Here is a 24,928-nt window from a genome sequence, read left to right on the forward strand (position 1 = left end):
CTACCACAGTGTCTTATGGTGATTAACAAATGTTGAAATGAAAGACATTTTATAAATGCCAGTTTTTTATTATAGTTATGAATATACTTTTGGTAAGAACCCCCACTTTTTTATTTTGAATTTATTCATTTATTTTTGAATTTTACAATTTTTTCCCTTAATCTTGCTTCCCTCCCCCCACCCCCACAGAAGGCAGTCTGTAAGTCTTTACCTTGTTTCCATGCTATGCATTGATCTAAGTTGAATGTGTTGAGAGAGAAATTATATCCTTAAGGAAAAAAAATAAAATATGAGATAGCAAAATTACATAATAAGATTACAGGTGTTTTTAAATTACAGGTAATAGTCTTTGGTCTTTGTTCAAACTCCACAATTCTTTCTCAGGATACAGATGATATTGTCCATCACAAATACCCCAAAATTGTGCCTGATTGTTTCACTGATAGAATGAGCAAAGTCCATTAAGGTTGATCATTACCCCCAAATTGCAGTTAGGGTGTACAGTGTTGTTCTGGTTCTGTTCATCTTGTTCAGTATCAGTCCATGCAAATCCTTCCAGTCTTCCCTGAATTCCCATCCCTCCTGGTTTCTAACGGAATAGTGTTCCAAAACATAGCTATACCACAGTTTGTTCAGCCATTCCCCAATTGATGGACATTCACTTGATTTCCAATTCTTTGTCACCTCAGAGTTGCTATGAATATTTTTGTATAAATGATGTTTTTACTCTTTTTCATGATCTCTTGGGTATAGACAGAGTAGTGGTATTGCTGGATCAAAGGGCATGCACATTTTATTGCCCTTTGGGTATAATTCCAAATTGCTCTCTAGAAAGGTTGGATAAGTTCACAGCTCCACCAATAATGTATTATTTAGTGTCCCAGAGTTCCCATATCCCTTCCAACATTGATCATTATCCTTTCTGGTCATATTGGCTAGTCCGAGAGGTGTGAGGTGGTACCTCAGAAAACCCCCACTTTGGATTCCAATTTACACTATTCTATAACTTACAGGCTTAAGAGAGTTTCTTGGCTTGGAGTGGTTAAGAGAGAGTATTGAGGTTTGGAGTGACTTACCTAGCTAACACAGCCGGTATATCAGAAAAGCAGGTCTTACATCTATGTCTTCCTGACTTTGTGACTGATTCTCTAGCCACTGACTATATCCATAGCATCTCCCTTCCTAAATAACAAAATAATAACAATAAATTGTTCTAACACTATTTCCATTTCTAAGGAATCTTTGACATTTTAATCAATCAGTAAACATTTACTTAAGCTAGACACTATGCTAAGCACTGTTGTAAGGAGTTTGTCTCTTTGTCATTAAAACAAGTGAAACAGTCTTCTATATTCCATGACTTACTGGTTCCTTTTGGAAGAGAAAAGGTAGACAACCTGGTGTAGCTAAACATAGGAGTTACAGTCAAGAGAGACTTAGATTTGAATTCTACCTCTAAAGCTTACTATGTGACCTTAAGCTTCTCACTTTTTATTTCCTGAGCCTGGGGTTCCTCATCCAAAAAACAGGGATAATGTCAGCAATATTTTTTCTTTTCAAACTTTAAAAAAGCTCTCTGTATTTTCATAGAGAAAAACCAATTAAAGTCATTCAATTAACTTAAGTAAATATTAGGCATCTGCTGTGTGTGTCAACATGCTAAGCACTTGGGTTTTAAGAAACTGGAAAAACCTATCCCAAAGTGAAACGAGGATGTGAAATATTAAAGTTGTTCTGAGAGCTATGCCCAGGTTAGGGAGGAAAACTCTGTTTTCACTAATTTCAGTTATTATTTTGAGTGTCATAAGAATTTGTGAAATTACCAACTTAATAGAAAAATTTAAAGAACTGGATGTACTGAGATAATATAAAAATGAGAGGTCAATTAACTACGTTACAGTTTCCCTGAGGTAAGTACATTTCCATTTAAAGTTATGCTTTTAGCTACTTTACCCAATTTCTCTTGAAAGATCAATGAGAGGAAGTCAATAAATACTTGCAATTTTCTTTAGTCCCTTGATACATTCTACTTCAGACCAATAATTGGCACATTTACTTTGCAAACCCTAAATCAAAGGGGGGGGTAGATTAACTAGAATATTTGAGGATAGCACAGTTGTGTGATCTGAGAAATCCCAAGTCCTTAATATGGTTAGAGACCTTTGAGATCATCCTGTTTAGCTTTTACCTCATTTAAGAGATGAGAAAAACATAGGCTGAGAGAGATGAGAAGATTGTTCCTAAGGCTGATCTTAGTAGGAGTTAGGGGTACTTGTAATTTTAGGGCTAGTTTTTTTTTTAATTAAATTTTTATTTCTTGCAATCTATGAAAAAGTGCCTTCTTTTTCTTCTACTTTTCCCCTCCCCCAATTCTGAAAGAAAAACAAAACCAATTACAAACATGTATCATTAAACACCACAAATTCTTTCATTGGTTCTAAGCCCAAAAAAAAAAACAAACCTTGGCAACTTTGCACTCTTGAGTTTATCTCCTCCTTCTGTCAGGAGGTGAGTAACATATTTCATGCTTGGCCATCCTTGTTCATCAGAGTTCTCAAGTCTTGCAAAGTTGCCATTATAATATTGTTGTTATTGTGCAAGTTGTTTTTGTGGTTCTATTCTCTTCCTTCTGTATCAGTTCATACAAGTCTTCCCTCGTTTCTCTGAAATTGTCCCAGCACCTGCCTCACCAAACCTGAACCTCCAGAACTATTGATCCTCCTACCTAGGAGAAATGATGACCTTTCTAGGCCATTTTAGGAGTGCCTTTTCTAGGGCCCAGCCCATTTGATTGGTGACCACATCTACTAGCTGGCACCAAACACCAGATCAGTGCTTCATCTTTTTTAAAAATGTTATTTATTTTTATTTAAAGCAGTGGGGTTAAGTGACTTGCCCAAGGTCACATAGCTGGGAAATTATTAAGTGTCTGAGGCCAGATTTGAACTCAGGTCCTCCTGACTCTTATCCACAGTGCTACCTATCTGCCCCATGTTTCATTTTTACATTTTTTCTTTCTTCCCTTCAACCATTTTGAACCTGTTGTCCTAGATACAGTAGTCAAATAAATGGCCCCATTGCTTTTGGAAAGGACCTGTCATTTGAATGTCCTATACGTCGATTTCCCATCACTTTGACTTTCAGATTAAATTATTTTCCTTGGCAACCATTTGCCCATATATCTTGTCTTGCTCTATTAAATTGCTTTTTGAAAACAATGATTATATTTCTTTTTGTATTTGTTTCCTTACTATGTAGAGTACCTAGTAAACATAGTAAGCATTTAGTTCTTTTTTATTCATTCATTCATCCATATTTTTGGTATTCTGCCCAAAGGCTTAAATTGGGAGCAGTTAAAGATTGTCTGCTGATCAGTTTTCTTCCCAATCTCACCTAAGCTTCAAAGTGATTTTGAACCTGATCAGAGGATATCTGTCAGTCAGTCAATGGACATTTATTAAATGCCTATCATGTATGTACCAGACACTGTAAATCTTTGAGGATATAAAAAGAGGCAAAAGATAATCCTTGACCCAAGAAACTCATAGTCTCTTGAAGACAATAGTAAGCAAATAGGTGTATACAAGCTCTCTATTCATAATAAAAAGAAAATAATTAAAAGAAAAGTATTAAAATTAAGAGGAGTTGGGAGAGGTATCTAGTAGAAGATGGGATTTTTAGATGAGATTTAAAGGAAGCCAGGAAAGCATGAGGTGAAGATGAGGAGGGAGATCATTCCAGGCATGGAGAACAGCCAAGAGAAAATGCCGGGAGCCAAGAAAGAATGTCTGGTTGGTGGAAGAGCACAGGGTTGAAGAATACCCGATAGAAAGAAGAGTGGAAAGGTAGGAGGGGACTAGGTCACAGAGGACCTTGAAGAGAAAACTACCTTAAGTTCCTCTGGCCTTAACTTTGGGAAAAGAAGAAGTCAACCCAGCAAGTGAGACTCAAAGGAGTGGACACTCTGACTTGGAAGATGGGGAGAGCTTAGCAACGCAGCCAAAGTCTATGATGCTAGATCATGGGTTGAGCTGAGGTCTGTCCTGTTGCTGCTCCTCAGTGATAGTGACAGCCCTGGGGAGGAAACCATGGACAGAAATATCAGACCTTGCCAACAACCATTAGAAATTCTGGAATAGTGTTTCCTTGAAGACTTCCCTCTGTGCTTCCCAAGGGGCTTGAGATCCAGTCTTCTGTTTTCCAACTTATTTTTGCTCCTTTGATTTGCCATTTCCCTAACAGAGAGCTGAATAGAAGGGAAGCCAGACATACTATTCCTATCATACCTTCCCTCTTGCAAGAACAAATTATGGACTTTAGAAAAACTATTATTTTTGAAAATGGTATTGTTTTAAGTGTTTTCTCAGTGTATGACTGTGTATTAAAATCCAGATGGCTATTCGAATCTGTGCCAATTCTGCTTACTTGAATGCTAGCAGTGAGCCTGAGAATGAAAGGGGAAAGCAGATGCAAAATATTGAGGTTTCATAAACTCATTTTAGATTCGGGATTGCAAAATCGCTAGAGGTTTGAGCCTCATAAGAGAATTAGAAGGGGAAATAAAATAAAGTTTGGGGAGCAGATTCTTCCCAAGATTCAAGTTGGTATGGAGACCCATGCTGTAGGATAGGAAAATGTGAGTAATCATTTTCACTTTTAAACCACTGGCAGCCTTGGGGTGTGGGGAGTTCAGGGAGGGGGTTGATATAAGGGTCTTACTTTTTTTTATTTAAGGCTATGGGGTTAAATGACTTGCCCAATTGCCAGCTAGGTAATTATGAAGTGTTTGAGGCTGGATTTGAACCCAGGTCCTCCTGACTCCAGGGCTGGTGCTCTATCCACTACACCACCTAGCTGCCCCGATATAAGGGTCTTTAAAGAAATTCCCAGCCTTGAAGTAGAAATGAGAAAGCCATGACTTCATTAAGGGCATAGCTCCCTCCTCCTCACCTCCATAACATCCAACCAGCCTCCTTCCCCATCTCCGACAGTTTCAGGCATTCAGTCGAGTACTGAGTGGAATTGTGAGGTTAAGTCAGAGATAGGAAATCATACTCAAAATATCCAAACAGAGTGAAGGGGCTGCCAAAAACAAAAGGTCAAGGTCAAAGGAAACTTTTATATTAGAAGAGAATCCCAGGAGCAGACCAGATTGCTAACAGATAGTTGGGAGACACTTTCTTTACTGCCTCCCCAATCTCCTCTCACCCCCATAAGACCCAAAATGAGCTCAAAAAAGCCTTTTTACAGCTGTAACAGTAACATAACCCTCACTCTCCCTGATGCACTTGGGATTTAAAGGACCCTTTGCCAAAGGAATCTTGTAGGATCCAACAGCCAACTTGAGAGGCAAACAGGAAGAATGGGAGAACCCCAGACCCAGACCAAGCTGAAAGTCAGCCTACATAAAGGGTGGTACAGCTTGCTTCTTGACTTCTGGAATGGACCCCTCCCAGAAACCCCTTCTGACTGCTGGAAGCTTCATTAGCTTTATCTGTTGGTTTTTCTTGGGCGTAAGAGCCAGTGGAGACTGCATGTAGTCTTCCCCATTCCAGTAATTGCACTGCCGTTTGTATTTTCAGATGAAAGTGACAGTAATAACCTCTTTTATTTGCATAGTGATTTTATACTTTACTGAACATTTTTAATTTAACTTTTTTCATTTAACAAGATTTTTTTCCTCTTTCCCCACACCTCCCCCCCCCCCCATTGAAGGAGAAAAACGAAAATCCTCTTAATAAATATTCATAGTTAAACAAAGCAAATTCCCACATTGACCACGTCCAAAATTATGATTCATTCTTCATCTTAAGTCTGTCACCTCTTTGTCAGGAGGTTGTTAGTATACTTATCCTGAATTCTCTGGGATTGTGGTTGGCCATTGCACTGATCAGAGGACTTAGGTCTTAAAAAAGGACCTTATTTAATCTTTTGAAGTGTATAAGGGCAAAAAATAGTGCCAGATCAAATTTACAGATATGGTTAAAATAACAATGAACAATACATAAATTTTTGAATAACATAACAATACATGACACGTGGCTTTTTTGAAACTTGCAAGGTATTTTGCCTATTATTGATTGAGTTTTTTAGCTGAAGATGATTACAGATGTATAACAGGTTTTGATGAAACAGAGATAAGTTTTGGAATGGATACATACTCTCCCCAAACACTTCACTTATCTCTTTTCACAAGATTTTTACTCTTCTCCTTCAGTACTAGGGAGGAGAGTGATTATCTTTTTCAGAGTAGCCCCAACCCCAGGTAACAAACAACCTTGAACAAAGGTCTCAAAGGCTCAGAGAGTTTGCTGAGAGCAGGGACTCCTTTATAGTGACTTATACGTTAACCCATGTGAGCCTAAAAACAAAATAGCAACAGTATTCAGACTTAACATTTATATAATACTTTAGGATTTGCAAAGTGCTTTACATATATTATTACATTTTCTTTTTTCATATTTATCTGGTGCTCTTTTCATTTAATTTTATTTTCATTTTATTGTTTTTTTTAAATTTTAGAAAGGTTTTAATTATTTTGAGTTTTACAATGTTTCCCCACTCTCGCTTCCCTCCCCCCACCCCCACAGAAAGCAGTTTTCTAGTCTTTACATCATTCCCATAGTATACATTATACATTGATCTAAGTTGCATGTGATAAGAGAGAAATCATATCCTTAAGGATGAAACAAAACATGAGATATAGCGGGATTACATAAGACAATTTTACTTTATTTTATTTTTTTAGTTTTTGCAAGGCAATGGAGTTAAGTGGCCTGCCCAAGGCCACACAGCTAGGTAATTATTAAGTGTCTGAGGCTGGATTTGAACTCAGGTACTCCTGACTCCAGGGCCGGTGCTCTGTCCACTGCGCCACCTAGCCGCCCAACTTTTTTTTTTAATTAAAGGTAATAGTCCTTGGTCTTTGTTCAAACTCCACAATTCTTTCTCAGGATACAGATGGCATTCTCCGTCACAGATACCCCTAAATTGTGCCTTATTGTTGCCCTGTTGGTAAGAGCAAGTCCATTAAGGTTGGTCATCACTCCCATGTTGCTGTTAATGTGTACAGTGTTCTTCTGGTCCTGCTCATCTCACTCAGCATCAGTTCATGCAAATCCCTCCAGGCTTCCCTGAATTCCCATCCCTCCTGAGTTCTAATAGAATAATAGTGTTCCATCACATACATATACCACAGTTTGTTAAGCCATTCCCCAACTGATGGACATTCCCTCCGTTTCCATTAGTTTGCCAGTACAAACAGAGCTGCTATGAACATTTTTGTACAAGTGGTGTTTTTACCCTTTTTCATAATCCCTTCAGGGTATAGACCCAGGAGTTGTATTGCTGTATCAAAGGGTGTGCACATTTTTATTGCCCTTTGGGCATAATTCCAAATTGCTCTCCAGAAAGGTTGGATGAGTTCACAGCTGCACTGACAATGTATTGATGTCCCAGATTTCCCTCATCCCTTCCAACATTGATCATTGTCCTTTCTGGTCATATTGGCTAGTATGAGAGGTGTGAGGTGGTACCTCAGAGATGTTTTAATTTGCATTTCTCTAATAATTAGTGATTTAGAGCAGTTTTTCATATGACTATGGATTGCTTTGATTTCTTACTCTGTAAATTGCCTTTGCATATCCTTTGACCCTTTGTCTATTAGGGAATAGCTTGCCTTCTTTAAAAAAATTTGACTCAGTTCTTTGTATATTTTAGAGATGAGTCCTTTGTCAGAAACACTAGTTGTAAAAATTGTTTCCCAATTTACTACATTTCTTTTGATCTTGGTTACCAATGGTTTTGTCTGTGCAAAAGCTTTTTAATTTAATGTAATTAAAATTATCTAATTTGTTTTCAGTGATGTTCTCCACCTCTTCCTTGGTCATAAACTGCTTCCCTTTCCATAGATCTAACAGGTAAACCTCTCCTTGATCTTCTAGTTAGCTTATAAATTGTTTTTTATCTCTAGATCCTGTATACATTCTGATCTTATCTTGGTATAGGGTGTGAGGTGTTGGTCTAATCTAAGTTTCTGCCATACTAACTTCCAATTTTCCCAACAGTTTTTATCGAAGGGAGAGTTTTTAATCCCAACAGCTGAACTCTTTGAGTTTATCAAACAGCAGATTACTATAATTATTTCCTGCTATTGCACTGAGTCTATTCCACTGATACACCACTCTATTTCTTAGCCAATACCAGATAGTTTTGATGACTGATGCTTTATAATATAATTTTAGATCAGGTAGAGACTAAGCTACCTTCTTTTGCACTTTTTTTCATTAAATCCCTGGAAAGTCTTGACTTCTTATTTCTCCATATGAATTTACTTACAATTTTTTCTAACTCATTGAAGTAATTTTTTTGGAATTTGATTGGCAGGGCACTAAACAAGTAATTTAATTTTGATAGAATTGTCATTTTTATTATATTAGCTCTACCTATCCATGAGCAGTTAATATTTGCCTAGTTATTTATATCTGATTTTATTTGTGTGAGGAGTGTTTTATAATTGTTTTCAAAAAATTTCTGAGTTTGCCTTGACAGGTAGACTCCCAGGTATTTTATATTGTCTGAAGTTACTTTAAATGGGATTTCTCTTTCTAGCCCTTTCCGCTGTATCTTTCTAGTCATATATAGAAATGTTGTGGGTTTATGAGAGTTTATTTTATATCCTGTGATCTTGCTAAAGTTGCTAATTTTTTCTAGTAGTTTTTTAGGTGATTTTTTGGGGATTCTCTAGATACACCTTCATGTCATCTGCAAAGAGTGAGAGTTTTGTTTCTTCCTTCCCTGTTCTAATTACTTCAGTTTCTTTTTCTTCTCTTATTGCTGAAGCTAATATTTCTAAATACGATATTGAATAGTAGTGGTGATAGTGGGCACCCTTGTTTCACCCCTGATCTTACTGGGAATGCCTCTAGACTATCCCTATTGCATATAATGCTTGTTGATGGTTTCAAATAGATAGTGTTTATTACTCTAAGGAACAATCCATTTATTCCTACGTTCTCCAGTGCTTTTAGTAGCAATGAGTGCTGTATTTTGTCAAAAGCTTTTTCAGCATCTATTGATATCATATGATTTCTCTTAGATTTGTTGTTGATATAATTAATTGTACTGACAGTTTTCCTAATATTGAATCAACCCTGCATTCCTGGGATAAATTCTACTTGGTCATAATGTATTATCCTAGTGATAACTTGTAGTCATTTTGCCAAGATTTTATTAAGATTTTTGCATCTATATTCATCAGGGCTTATTGGTCTATAATTTTTTTTTCTCTGTTTTAACTCTTCCTGGTTTAAGTATCAGCATCATATTGGTACCATAGAAAGAGTTAGGAAGAGTTCCGTCTTCAGCTATTTTTCCAAATAGTTTATATAGAATTGGAATATAGTTGTTCCTTAAATGTTTGATAGAATTAGAATTCACTTGTGAATCCCTCTGACCCTGGAGTTTTTTTTCTTAGGGAGTTCAATAATAGCTTGTTGAATTTCTTTTTCTGAGATAAGGTTATTTAGGTATTTAATTTCTTCATTTAAACTTTGGCAATATATATAATATATTACATATATATATGTGTGTGTGTGTGTATATGTATATATATATATATATATATATATATATATATATATATATATATATATATATTGATTTTGCAAGGCAATGGGGTTAAGTGTCTTGCCCAAGGCCACACAGATAGGTAATTATTAAGTGTCTGAGGTCGTATTTGAACTCAGGTACTCTAGAGCACCAGCCCTGGAGTCAGGAGTACTTGAGTTCAAATCCGGCCTCAGACACTTAATAATTACCTAGCTGTGTGGCCTTGGGCAAGTCACTTAACCCCATTGCCTTGCAAAAATCTTTAAAAAAAATTTACCTTTTCATGTGTCTCTTGAATCTCCTGTTTGTAGTCCAAATGTTCTATTTAGCTCTGGTCTTGTCATCAGAAAAAGCTGGAAGTCTCCTGTTTCATTAAATGTCCATCTTTTGCCCTAGAAGAGAAGGCTTAACTTTGCCAGATAGTGGGATCTTGGTTCTATTCCAAGCTCCCTTGGTTTTCAGAATATCACATTCCAGGCTGTTTGATCCCTTAATGTTGATACTGCTAAGTCATGTGTAATCCTTATTGTGGTTCCTTGGTATCTAAATTGTTTATTTCTGGATGTTTGCAGGATTTTCTCTTTTATCTGATAGTTCCTGGAATTTGGCTACAGTGTTTCTAGACATTTTCATTTTGGCATCCCTTTCTGGAGGGGATCGGCGTATTCTTTTATTAAATATTTTGTCCTCTGGTTTCATGATATCAGGGCAGTTTTCCATCATTTAATCCTGTAATACTGAGTCCACAGTTTTTTTCTCTTCAATGTTTTCAGGAAGACCAATAATTTTTAGGTTATCTTTTCTTGATCTGTTCTCAAGGTCAGTAGTTTTGCTGAAGACGTATTTAACATTTTCTTCTATTTTATTCAATTTTTTGGTTTTTGTTTAACAAATTCTTGTTGTCTCATGAAATCATTGGTTTCCATAGACTCCATTCCTTTTTTTTTAGGGAAGAATTTGCTTCATTTACCTTTTGCAACTTGTTTTCTAATTGGTCATTTCTATTTTGGTAAGAGTTTTCCCTTTGATCATTTTAGGTTTTTGAGAGAATTATTTTCTTTCTACATTTGTCCAATTGTATTTTCCAAGGATTTGTTTTCTTGTTGTAAGGTGTTAATTTGCTCATGAGTTTCTTTTCCCAAATTTTCCACCTGATTTTAAACTCTTTCCTGATTTCTTTAAGGAAATCTTTCTGTGCTGGAGACTAAATCATAGTCTCCTCAGAGGTTCTACATCTTTCTGAATTAGAGTCTTTTCCTTATTTTTCTATGCACCCCCTTTCCGCTGGCCTATCTTCATTTTCCTATGATCTGATGTCAGGGGGAGGGGCTGGTTCACAGAGGTTTGGTACTGAGATCCCTAGTGGCTTTACTCACTGTGTAGTATCTCCAGCTGGCCAGTCGAGTTGTTGGAGGCTTTTCTCACTGAATATATCATCTCCTCCAGGCCAGTAGAGGGTTCTAGAGGCTGGAACTTCCTCTCCAGTCCTTCCTGTAAGTCCCAGACTGTCAGTCCCATGGCCACGTCTCTACTCTCAGATTGTTTCTCAGAGGGAATTGGTTCCCACAGTAAAGTGGTTCCCAGGGCAGTGGTTTCCCACAGTGAAAGCCCTGCTCTCCCCCCACTGGCTGTCAGAACTCTCCACTTACCACATCCCCATCCCCAAAGACAGACCTCGAGGTGCCTGTTGCTTTTCTCGCTTCTCTTTCTGGGTTTTTGTCAATAGGACTTCCATTAAGAGGTTTATTTCATAGTGTTTATTAGGGAAGACCAGGAGACTTTAGCACAGGCCTGGCTTCTCTCTGCCATATTGGTTGGAAGTATGCCTATTATTTCATTTTCAAAAAAGGAAATTCATGCTCGAAAAGGTAAAATAATTAACCATAAACTAGTATTAGAAAAAGGATTTTTCTTCCTATGAGTCAGTACCACATTGTGTCTACCCGACCAGAATCGAGTCTCATAAGGTTTAAAAGTAATGTACACAAAATGACACAACTGAGTAAGACCAAAACTCAGGTCTTTTGACTCTAAAACCAATGATATTCCTACTGTGGCATGATAAACCATTGCTCTCTGGGTGACTCATGACCAAATCTTCCTACACAACATATAAAATTTTTTATTTTTTTAAAATAATTTCCCATTGTCTGCGATTTCAACATCTTAGGTCCTTCTAGTGACCTTCTTTTCAAAAAAACAAAAACACAAAAACCAATGAAGTCATGTCTGATTCTGAAGTCAAGTCAATACCTTGCATTAGAGTATTATTTAAATCTCTGTGCTCCATTAAGCAATAGCTACAGACACTGGGAATACATATGGCCTGAAGTAGCAAAGATTAGACTCAGAATAAATATCAATTGTATAAAGAAGACCTTATGTATGCTCATTTTTTCCTCCAGAGTTTTTATTCTAATTCTAATTTTGCTTCTTTATCTCTGGCTTTACTTCTTTCAACCATCCTTGTAGTTCCTATGGCCAAGACATTTTTTTTTCCTATATGGCTCTACTAGTATTTTGTGGTGTGATATTCTTTGAGTTTGCCTCCTGTTTCTCTCTCAATCTTTAGCATTCTTTCATTGTGCTCCTTCTTATATTTTTTCTGTTTATTCATATTTTCCCTTATGCAGCCTCTTTCCCATTGCTTTCAGGCTTTCAGATCCTTTTACCAGGGTTTGTGGTGGCTTGCCTTCTGCAACCTCTCTCCTTCAGATTTCTGCCCATATTTTTCTCCCAGTTTTAGAGCAGATGGAGAAGCTTATGCTGAATTTTTCTTTGCTTATTTTTTCATCTGTGATCTTCTTCAGTTCTTTATTTCAGTATATGTGAAAGAGCTGGGCTCCTCCACACCCTTCCACAGTCATTTTCTTCCCTTTTTTTCACAGTCATTTTAAAAAGAAATGTTAAAAGAAAAGTAGTCCCACTGATTTCACAAGAAGGAAAATGTAGAAATTATAGTAAAGGTTAAAAACCTGTGGTTTTGTTTTAGTTTTTATGCTTTAATACAGATTTAAGGTACAGAAAAATAAAACTGAATACCTGTTGAGATTCTGACAAAACTTCTATAAAATAAAATTATATCATAGAGACAAAGAAATAATCTATGACATAAAGCTATCTTGTACATAGAGATAGCTTGTTGGATGAGATACCAAGCCTGGAGTCTGGAAAACCTGAGTTTAAATTTGGCCTCAGACACTTAGTAGCTGTGTGATCCTGGATAAGTCATTTAATCTTTTTTTACCTCCATGTCCTCATATACGAAATGAACTGGAGAATACAATGGCAAGCCACTCCATTATCTCTGCCAAGAAAACCCTAAATGGAGTCCCAAAGAGTAGGGTACAACCAAACAGCAGTAAATCTTGTATGTCCTATTCTCTTAGGCCATAAAAATCACACAGATCTCTAGTCAATAAGACTGTTTATATATTAAAGTTTCCAAAGTTAAGACTTAAAACAGACTAATTGAAAAGGGAGATTTACATGTCGCAGAGATAACTATAGAGTCCGAGCCAAAGGGCATCTTTACACAGATTAAGTTAAATTATTTTTGGAAGCCCTAAGTTCAAGGGTGGTTAGGAGACAGAAAATGGAATTTTGTAAATAAGGCTCAGGACAGTTTTAAGTGCTAGGAGAAATGATTATTAATAACCAATTATGGGTTAGATTAGGCTTTTATTCCTGTCCTATTTTCCTTATTTGAAGCCCAGCCTTTGAAAGATATTATTGATCTCTGCCAAAAATTTCCCCTACACCATGTTATATTAGTGAATTGATGGATTCCAGACCATTGTGTTTTACCCTAGACAGGTGAGAGGAAAATGTGGATCTCCCTTTTGTCAGAAAGGTAATATGGATTCAGATAATTTTCCTTGATCAAAACTGAGTGATCCCAGTCATATTCTCCAGACTCATTTGAATAAGTCCCCCTTTTATAATATTCATTCTTCTCATTATTTTTTTAACCAATTAGAGTTGATTTCTATCCTTAAGAACACTCACTCTTCCAAGGGCCTATCAACTCTGAGTGCATCACTATGAAGTGGCTTTGGAGATTCAGCCAAATAACTGCCCCTTTTATTATTTATACACTAGCTTATCAATAAAGTGATTAATTATCCAAAAATTATGTAACTTAAACTTTTTATTCAGCACAATGCACAGCAGAGAACAAAAGAGAACTTAAAAGGAAGCAAAGTTAATTTTTAAACAATGTTCACATTGTCTTTGTTACAGTTTTCAAAAAAATAAGCAGTAAGAAATGGGAATTCATGATTTTATATTGTACAGTATACATGGAAATGTTCTCTTTTGTCTTTTTGTATTTAAATTCAAAATGACTAATACATTAAAAAGAAAAGAAAGAAGGTATGTTTATATCTGGACTGTAGAATTCGGAAGGAAAAATAATATATAATGAGGCTGGAAAGAGAGAATGGGTTGTCAAGAAGTTTAAAAACCAAGCAGAGCAGTTTATATATAGTCACTTGAATTTATTCAATAGGGGAATTTTATTGCTAAAGGGAAATTATTTTGGCAGCATTGTAGAGGATGGATTGAAGTAATTTGATGTTTTGATATGTTCTGGAGGTAGGGTGACTGAGAAGTTATTGCAGTGATCTAGAAAGATGAGAAGCAATGTGGACTTGAGTTAAGATAGTCTGTTTAAGGAGGGGAAAATGGGTAGGATGAGAAAGAGGTTGTAGGATGAGAAAGAGAGGTTATCTTGGAAATTGTAATTTTTGGCAACTCATTAGATAGATGGAATGAGGTGGGGAGAGTTAAGAGTAACTTGGGAGACCAGAGGGATTCTGTGCCTTCTACAAAAATAGGAAGTTTAGAGAGGTGATAGGTTGGGAGAAGAATCTGAATTCAGTTTCAGACATATTGAATTTAAGATGTCTCCATTATCTCCAGGTTGAAATGATCATTGTGGTTTGAAGTTCAGAAAAAAAGGCAGTTGGCTACATAAATGACTGAGAATGCTATACATAAAGATAATAAAATCGGTGAAAACTGGGAAGTGTGTGTGGGTGTGTGTATCTATGTCTGCATATGAGAGAGACAGAGACAGGAAGAAATAGAGAGGATGGGGAAGAGACAGACAAGAGAGAGAGAAGGAAATAGGGAGAGACAGAGACAAGAGAGGGAGGTGGAAAGAGCAGGAGGAGAAAGGAGAAAAGACAGGAGGGGTGGGAGGAGACGAGACAGAGAGAGTGTGAGCATGAGCCCAGGACAGATGTAGATAAACACACAAACTTGGTGGTATTGATGATATGATATGGTTGATGATCTAGCAAAGGAGACTGAGGAGGAACATTCAGACACATAGAAGGAGAAGAGGAAAATGAAGTGTCACAAAAATCCAAAGTAAAAATAGCCAGAAGAGAGGAGTGAAATCAAAGACCGATTATAGGTTAAAAAGGATAAAGTCTAAGAAAAGTATCCAAGTGGGTAGAGCTCTGGCCCAATGGTTAGGAAAACCTGAGATTGAATCCTGCCTTACATACTTAATAGCTATAAGATCTTGGATAAATCAGTTTTTTAAAACAAAATCTTTCAAAAAAATAAAAAATCTTTCTACCTTAGTTTCCCCATCTGATAAATAATGATAATAAAGCTTTTTTACTTCTCAAGGTTGCTGTGAGGGTCAAATAAAAAAGTATTTCTAAGTGCTCTGAAAACCTTGAGATGCTACATTCAATGATGATGACAACAATGAGATGGTTGGTAATTATGAAGAGAGCAATTTTAGTCAATTATGAAGTTGAAAGCTATAATGAAAACCATTGAGAAGTGAGTGATAGGAGAGGAAATGGAGGTGACCAGTGTACACAGATATTTTTTTTAAAGAAATTTGACTGAAAAAAAGAGGAGAAATATAGAATGAAGGTTATAGATAGATATTATTGTTGTTCAGTTGTGCCAAATGCTTTGTGACCCCATTTGGGGTTTTCTTGGCAAAGATACAAAATCAGTTTCCTTCTTAAGCTCATTTTATAGACAAGAAAACTGAGGCAAACCAACATAAATGACTCTATCCATTTAGCAGTCCCAATCTGGTAATAGATATTACATGAAGATGTTAGGAGACAGCCAAGTGATGCAATGAATAGAACACTTGACTTGGAATCAGGAGAACTCATCTTCAGAGTTTAAATCCAGCTATAATTACTAGCTGGGTGACCTGGGCAAATTACTTAACCTTGATTGCCTCAGTTTCCTCATCTGTAAAATGATCCAGAAAAGGAAATAGCAAACTATAGTAGGTTTGCCAAGAAAAACCCCAAATGAGGGGCAGCTAGGTGGCATAGTGGATGAAGCACTGGCCTTGAAGTCAGGAGTACCTGGGTTCAAATCCAGACTCAGACACTTAATAATTACCTAGCTGTGTGGCAAGCCACTTAACTCCATTTGCCTTACAAAAACCTAAAAAAAAAAAACCCAAATGAGATCATGAATAGCCAGAGATGATTGAAAAAACTGTTTTCAACAGTGGCATTATCGATTTTAAAAGTGTGGCCCTTTTTTTGTAATTTTGCAAAATACCAAAAAAATTGCTTTTCTTTTTGTTTTTTAACTTTAGTTTTATTGATTTGTTTTTTGCACATTGCCTAATATGGAAGTATATATCATTTTTTAGAAAGATTTTATTTATTTTGAATTTTACAATTTTTCCCCTCCTCTGACCCCCATTGATTTAAGTTGAATGTGATGAGAGAGAAATCATATTCTTAAGGAAGAAAAATAAAACATAAGAGATAGTAAAATTACATAATAAGATAATAGATTTTTTTAAATTGAAGGTTATAGTCTTTGATCTTTGTTCAAACTGCACAATTCTTTCTCTGGATACAGATGGCATTCTCCATCACAGATATCCCAAAATTGTGCCTGATTGTTGCACTGATGGAATGAGCAGGTCCATTAAGGTTGATCATCACCCCCATGTTGCTATTATGTATACAGTGTGCTTCTGGTTCTACTCATCTCATTCAGCATCAGTTCATGCAAATCCCTCCAGGCTGCCCTAAATTCCCATCCCTCCTGGTTTCTAATAGAACAATAGTGTTCCATCAAATACATATACCATATTTTGTTCAGCCATTCCCCAATTGTTGAACATTCACTCCTTATCCAATTCTTTGCCACCACAGAGTTGCTATGAATATTTTTGTACAAGTTATGTTTTTACCCTTTTTCATAATCTCTTCAGGGTATAGACTCAGTAGTGGTATTGCTGGATCAGAGGGTATGCACATTTTTGTTGCCCTTTGGGTGTAATTCCAAATTGCTCTCCATAAAGGTTGGATAAGTTCACAGCTCCATCAACAATGTATTAGTGTCCCAAATTTCCCACATCCCTTCTGACATTGATCATTGTCCTTTCTGGTCACACTGGCCAGTCTGAGAGGTGTGAGGTGGTACCTCAGAGATGCTTTAATTTGCAATTTTCTTATAATTAGTGATTCGGACCAATTTTTCATATGACTATGGATTGCTTTGATTTTCTCATCTGTAAATTACCTTTGCTTATCCTTTGACTATTTGTCAATTGGGGAATGGCTTGTTTTTTTAAAAAATTTGACTCAGTTCTCTGTATATTTTAGAAATGAGTCCTTTATCAGAAATACTAGTTGTAAAAAAAAATGTTTCCCAATTTACTATATTTCTTTTGATCTTGGTTATAGTGGTTTTGTCTGTGCAAAAGCTTTTTAATTTAATGTAATCAAAATTATCTAGTTTGTTTTTAATGATGTTCTCCATCTCTTCCTTGGTCATAAACTGCTTCCCTTTTCAATAGATCTGACAGGTAAACTATTCCTTGATCTCCTAGTTTGTTTATAATATTGTTTTTTATGTTTGAATCCTGCATCCATTTTAATCTTATCTTGGTAAGGTGAGGTGTTGGTCTAATCCAAGTTTCAGCTATACTAACTTCCAATTTTCCCAAAAGTTTTTATCGAAGGGAGAGTTTTATCCCAATAGCTGGACTCTGTGGGTTTATCAAACAGCAGATTACTATAATCATTTCCTGCTGTTGCACCTAGTCTATTCCACTGATCCATCACTATTTCTTAGCCAATACCAGTTTTTTAATTTAATATTTATTTAGTCTCATTTTGTACAAATAATGTTTTTTATACATTACTAAAATATTGTTGTTTAAGAGTAAACAAAATACCCCCTCTCCCCAAAAAATATAGACTTGCTTGAGTAATAAAGTAAAGGGGAGAGAAAAAATTAAAATTAAAATTAAAAAAAATAATAGTAATAATTATAGATATGGCCAGGTGGCGCAGTGCATGGAGCACTGGCCCTGGAGCCAGGAGCACCCGAGCCCTGTACACCCAACAATCACCCCAACTCCACTGCCCTGCAAAAACCAAAAAAAGAAAAAAGAAAAGACCCAAAATAAAATTAAATAGTAATAATAGTAGGGGCGGTTGGGTGGCGGACAGAGCACTGGCCCTTGAGCCCAGAGCACCTGGGTCCAAATCCGGCCTCAGACACCCAATGGTTACCCTGCTATGCAGTCCCAGGCAGGTCACCCAGCCCCATTTGCCCTGCACCCCCCCAAAATAATAATAATAAAAAATGTGGTTCAGTCTGTGTTCCAACACCACCAGCTCTGTCACGTGTGGATCCCATTCTTTATGATAAGTCCATCACAAAAGTTACTTCCATATTTTTCCACTGTTGCCATTGTTGATCACGACTCTCTCCTTTCGTATTTCTCCACTACCATGTATTATATTTTCTCTCTCCTTTCACTCAGACTCTGCTGTAGGGTAGCTGAGTGGCGCAGCAGACAGATCCCCGGCTCTTGGGCCAAGAGGCCCTGAGCCCATACCACTGCATTATATCTGACCATTCTCCCACCATGGTCCATCCTCTCCTCCTTCATTCACATCCCCACCCCTCCCCCTGTCCCCCTTCTCTCCTTCTTACTCTAGATGCCTATGCCCCATTGAGTATATATGTTGTTTCCTCTCCTAGCCACCTCTGATGAGAGTGAAGATTCCCTCATTCCCCCTTGCCTTCCCCCCCTTCCATATCATTGCAATATTGTAATAAAGAAAAATCTTATTATATATGAAATATCTTGGCCTATTCCTCCTCTCCTTTTTCTTTCTCCCATTACATTTCCCTTTTATCTATTGACTCCATTTTTACACCACAATAAATCTTCAAATTCAGTTTCCTCTTGTGCTTCATCTATAAAAGCTGCCTCTACCTGCTGTTAATTGAGAAGGTTCATATGAGTATTATCAGTGTCATTTTTCTATACAGGAATACATGCAGTTCATCCTCATTAAGTCCCTCCTATTTTCCCCTTCTGCTCCAATCTCTATGCTTCACCTGAATCCTGTATCTGAAGATTACACCTTCTGTTCAGCTCTGGCCATTCCAATAGGAACATTTGAAATTCCCCTGGTTCATTGAAAGTCCATCTTTTTCCCTGGAAGAGGACATTCAGTTTTGCTGGGTAGTTGATTCTTGGTTGCATTCTAAGCTCTTTTGCCTACCAATATATTATGTTCCAAGCACTATGAGCTTTTAATGTAGTTGCTGCTAAGTCCTGTGAGATTCTGATTGCAGCTCCACAGTATTTGAATTGTGACCTTCTGGCTGCTTGTAATATTTTCTCCTTGACTTGGGAGTTCTGGAACTTGGCTATAATATTCCTGGGGATGGGTTTTTTGGGATTTCTTTCTGGGGGAGATCAGTGGATTCTCTCCATTTCTATTTTGCCCTCTGCTTCTAGGATATCAGGGCAATTTTCCTGTAGTAATTCTTTGAAAATGATGTCAAGGCTCTTTTCCTGATCATGACTTTCAGGTATTCCAATAAATTTTAGATTATCTTTCCTAAATCTGTTTTCCATATCAATTGTTTTTTTCAATGAGATGTTTCACATTTTCTTCTAATTTTTCATTCTTTTAGTTTTGAAGTATTGAGTCCTGATTTGTCATAAATTCAGCAATCTCCCTGAGTTCTATTCTTTGTCTGAAGGATTTGTTTTCCTCAGAGAGCTTTCTTATCTCTTTTTCCATCTGGCCGATTCTGCTTTTTAAAGCATTCTTCTCAATAACTTTTTGAACTGTTCTATCCATTTGACCTAAGCTGGTTTTTAGCATGTTATTTTCTTCAGCATTTTTTTGGATTTCCTTGGCTAGACTGCTGACTTCATTTTCATGTTTTTCCTGCATCTCTCTCCTTTCTTTCACCAGTTTTTCTTATATCTCCCTCATTTGATTTTCAAAGTTTTTTTTGAGCTCTGTCATAGCCTGAGCCCAATTTCTGTTTTTCTTGGAATTTTTAGATGCATCCTTCTTGGGCTCACAGGCAAAATATTTCTCAATGGTGTTCCTCTTGTTTCTCTGCTTGCTCATTTTCCCAGCCTAAGTCTGTTTTTGGGGTGCTTCATTAGCTTTTGGGGCACTCCCACAAGGGTCTCAGTGTGTGAGGCTCTGTCCTCCCTCCTGGTCTGTGAATGACCATATGCGCCCCCCTCTGCCACAGGGCCAAGGTGGGGGGTCCTGTTGTTCTATGGGGGGCCTAGACTGCAATCAGAATCTGAATGTGGTCAGAGCCCCAGAGTCCTGTTCCAGGGGCAGAGGACAGAGCTCTGCAGTCTCTCTTCACTCCCCTCCCTCAGCTCAATGGGCTCATGCCCTGGGGGCTCCTGCTTACAAGCTCCGCCTGCTTCTGTTTCCTGGATCTGGGCTGCAGAAAGACCAGACTGCTCACTGTGTGCCCTGAGGGCTGAGCTTCCCGCTCTCTCTGGCAGAGGTCCCTCCCGTTCCCCCAGGATGTGCCTGCTGCTCCCTGGGGTGCAGCTCAGGAGACTCCCCCTCTGCTGTGAGCCACGGCTCCCAGTGCCCTGGGGCTGCCTCCAGGAGGCTGAAGTTCTTTCGCTCTAGTGGGCCACCCCTCTGGCGGCCGCCCCTCCGACCCTGGAGAGCAGAGCCTTTCTGCTCTTTTCCAGGTTACCTTGAGTAGAACTGCCTCACTGGGTCCCTCTGTGGGTTCTGTCTCTCAAAAGTTTAGTTAGAGTAATTAGTTTAGAAGTTTTATGATAGAGTGCCTAAGAGATGTTCCTCTCTTGTTGCCATCTTGGCTCCGCCCACCTACCAGACAGTTTTGATGACTGATGCCTTATAATATAATTTTAGATCTGGTTGGGCTAAGCCACCTCCTTTTGCACTTTTTTTCATTAAATTCCTGGAAATTCTCGACTTTTTATTTCTCCATACGAATTTACTTATAATTTTTTCTAACTCATTAAAGTAATTTTTTGGAATTTTAGTTGGTAGGGCACTAAACAAGTAGTTTAATTTTGATAGAATTGTCATTTGTATTATATTTGCTTGGCCTATCCATGAGCAGTTAATATTTGCCCAGTTATTTATATCTGATTTTATTTTTGTAAGAAGTGTTTTGTAATTGTTTTCAAAAAGTTTCTGAGTCTGCAGAATCTTTTTGAAAACAATTATAAAACACTTCTCACACAAATTAAATCAGATTTAAATAACTGGGCAAATATCAACTGCTCATGGATAGGTAGAGCTAATATAATAAAAATGACAATTCTACCAAAACTAAACTATCTGTTTAGTGCCCTACCAATCAAAATTCCAAAAAATTACTTTAATGAGTTAGAAAAAATTGTAAGTAAATTCGTATGGAGAAATAAAAAGTCGAGAATTGCCAGGAGCTTAATGAAAAAAAATGTAAACGAAGGTGGCTTAGCACTACCCAATCTAAAATTATATTATAAAGCACCAGTCATCAAAACTGTTTGGTATTGGCTAAGAAATAGAGTGGTGGACCAGTGGAATAGACTAGGTGTAAAAGCAGGAGAGGATTATAGTAATCTGCTGTTTGATAAACCCAAAGAGTCAGGCCACTGGGATAAAAACTCCCTCTTTGATAAAAACTGCTGGGATAATTGGAAGTTAGTATGGAAGAAACTTAGATTAGACCAACACCTCACACCCTTTACCAAGATAAGATCCAAATGGTTACAGGACATAGACATAAAAAACAATACTATAAGCAAATTAGAAGATCAAGGACTAGTCTACCTGTCAGATCTATGGAAAGGGGAACAGTTTATGACTAAGGAAGAGTTGGAGAACATCACTAAAAACCAATTAGATGATTTCGATTACATTAAATTAAAAAGGTTTTGCACAGATAAAACCAATGTAATCAAGATCAAAAGAAAAGTAGTAAATTGGGAAACAATCTTTACAACTAATATTTCTGACAAAGGACTCATTTCTAAAATATACATAGAGAATGGAGTCAAATTAAAAAAAAAAAAGCCATTCCACAATTGACAAATAGTCAAAGGATATGCAAAGGCAATTTATAGATGAGGAGATCAAAGCAATCCATAGCCATATGAAAATATGCTCTAAATCATTACTTATTAGAGAAATGCAAATTAAAGCTTCTCTGAGGTACCACCTCACACCTCTCAGATTTGCCAGTATGACCAGGAAGGATAATGATCATTGTTGGAAGGGATGTGGGAAATCTGGGACACTATTGCACTGTTAGTGGAGCTGTGAACTCATCCAACCCTTCTGGAGAGCTATTTGAAACTATGCCCAAAGGGCAACAAAAATGTGCATACCCTTTGACCCAGCAATACCACTACTGGGTCTATACCCTGAAGAGATGAGGAAAAAGGGTAAAAACATTACTTGTACAAAAATATTTATAGCAGCCCTGTTTGTGTTGGCAAAGAATTGGAAATCCAGTAAATGTCCTTCAATTGGGGAATGGTTTAGCAAACTGTGGTATATGTATGTCATGGAACACTATTGTTCTATTAGAAACCAGGAGGGATGGGATTTTAAGGGAAACCTGGAGGGATTTGCATGAACTGATGCTGAGTGAGATGAGCAGAACCAGAAAAACACTGTACACCCTAACAGCAACATGGGAGTGATGTTCAAGCTTGAAGGACTTGCTCATTCCATCAGTGCAACAATTGGGAATAATTTTAGGCTGTCTGCAAAGGAGAGTACCATCTGTATCCAGATAAGGAGCTGTGGAGTTTGAACAAAGTACAAGGACTATTCCCTTTAATTCGGAAAAAAAAAACCCAGATGTCTTATTGTTTGATCTGGTTACCTCTGAGAATTCTGTTCTCTTTAAGGATATGATTTCTCTCTCATCACACCCAATTTGGATCAAGGTACAACATGGAAACAAAGTAAAGACTGACGGAGTGCTATCTGTGGGGTGGGGGTGGGGGGAGGGAAGCAAGATTGGGGGAAAACTGTAAAACACAAATAATATCTTTAATAAAAATTTAAAAAGAAGTTTCTGAGTCTGCCTTGACAGGTAGACTCCCAGGTATTTTATATTGTATGAAGTTACTTTGAATGGGATTTCTCTTTCTAGCTCTTTCTGCTGTATCTTGCTAGTCATATATAGAAATGTGGAGGATTTATGAGAGTTTATTTTATATCCTGCAACCTTGCTAAGGTTGCTAGTTATTTCTAGTAGTTTTTTTAGATGATATTTTGGGATTCTCTAGGTATACCACCATGAATGAGAGTTTTGTCTCTTACTTCCCAATTCTTTTTTTTTTTTGCAAGGCAATTGGGTTAAATAGCTTGTCCAAGGCCACACAGCTAGGTAATTATTAAGTGTCTGAGACCAGATTTGAACTCTGCTGCTCCTGACTCCAGAGCCAGTACTCTATCTACTTTTCCCCCCTTCCCAATTCTAATTCCTTCGATTTCTTTTTCTTTTCTTACTGCTGAAGCTAACAGGAAATTGCTTTTCTAAAAGATTACACTAGTTTTAAATTCTACCAAACCTGGAATTGTTTCTCCAAAGCCTCTTAAAGATTTGTTCTTTTAAATGACTTTTCCAATTTCATTGGTATAAAATATCAGTATTTTTTTAGTTTATATCTATGCAGTTCCTAAGTTTTTCAGATGGTGCTTTGTTGTACTTTCTCTTTTAGTTGCTCATATCCTTTAACAATTTTACTTATTTATCCATTTGGGATTAGGTGTTGTCCCTGAATATTTTTTGTAATAGTTCATCATAAATATTAATTTTAGTTGGCAGTTATATTTAGGATCTAAAAATGACCTTCAGATATATTCAGTTATCAGGCTTAAATGTAACAGTACTTGTTCAGTGGACAGTGCTGTTATTTTAATTATTCAGTATATCTGTATGAACATATATACATATATATATATGTATGTATATGTGTATATGTATATATGTATTCATGTGTTTAGTGGAACTGTTCCTGTACTTTCCTGGAAGAGCACTAGTCTTGATTCCTTTTCCAGGAAAATTTTCATAATAATTCCAGATGTTCAAAGTCCTGTGGGTAGAACTCTGTGATTCTTTTGTGTGAAGACCACACAGCATTTGTCAACAGTCCATACATAAGTGATTCATTAGTAGGAACTAAGTCAATCATTGGATATAATCTTTTTTCAGTAATATTTTAAGGCTATTTCAATATCCAGCACTCTTTATAGCATTATAAAGACTATTGAAGCTACTTTTATTTTTCTACATACCCAACATTGATTTATCTTTAAAACGATTGCCATTCTGACATTAAACACTTTGGAAATTATGAAAATGTCCCTACTCCTTAAGTTTTCCTATGAGTAGATATAGGTCCCCAGAATTACCCTGAAGCTTTTTAGATTGTATATTTGATTTGTATTTCTTTTCTCTTCCTTTATACATTGAATACACAGCACCCCCACACCACATTTATTGAACTTTTGACGAATTTTCTTTTTCCCCTATTAAAAAATTGAATTATGTGGGAAGCATGAGTAGCCTTACCACAAAATAAGAGACTTAGAATGATTTAAAGATTCCTTATTATTTGTATGTCAATCTGTGTAAGATGAGTTGGTATTTAGGGGATTTGTTTGCTGTAGCTATCATTCCAAGTTTAGCTGGGCCTGAGTCTTATGAAATGATCTTCTTTTCAGGTTGTTTTGTGGTATTTAATTATATTATTGTAATATTGCATTGTATCTTTTAGGTATGGATGGATTTTTAAAAACCAATGAGAGACAAAGATTAGCCAAGGAAAGAAGAGAGGAGCGTGAGAAATCCCTTGGTAAGTTGTATTTTAGTTATTTAGGCTGGATGGAGAATAGAAAGTGATCCTAGATGGAAAACTGAAAGAATGAGAGAAAGCCCTAAGGTGGTCCTAGAAATAAGAGTTGAATTGCCATAGAGCCAGGAGTCTTTTTATAATTTTTAGGTTATATTATGGCTTTTTCCTGTTATGGAGAAT

At 36.9% G+C, this 24,928-nt stretch overlaps 1 protein-coding gene across 9 annotated transcripts in view; it reads left to right on the forward strand.

Annotated features, from left to right (window-relative positions):
- MAP7D2 (MAP7 domain containing 2) overlaps window positions 1-24,928 on the forward strand; it is a 194,297-nt gene that overhangs the window by 101,054 nt on the left and 68,315 nt on the right. For all 9 annotated transcript variants that reach the window (XM_074214270.1, XM_074214271.1, XM_074214275.1 and 6 more), the window contains exon 2: window positions 24,671-24,748. In XM_074214270.1, coding sequence (XP_074070371.1) covers window positions 24,671-24,748 — 78 coding nt within the window. The remainder of the gene's footprint in view (window positions 1-24,670; window positions 24,749-24,928) is intronic.

Source organism: Macrotis lagotis, chromosome 1 (genome assembly GCF_037893015.1).
Source record: "Macrotis lagotis isolate mMagLag1 chromosome 1, bilby.v1.9.chrom.fasta, whole genome shotgun sequence".
In the NCBI taxonomy this organism is placed as follows: domain Eukaryota; kingdom Metazoa; phylum Chordata; class Mammalia; order Peramelemorphia; family Peramelidae; genus Macrotis; species Macrotis lagotis.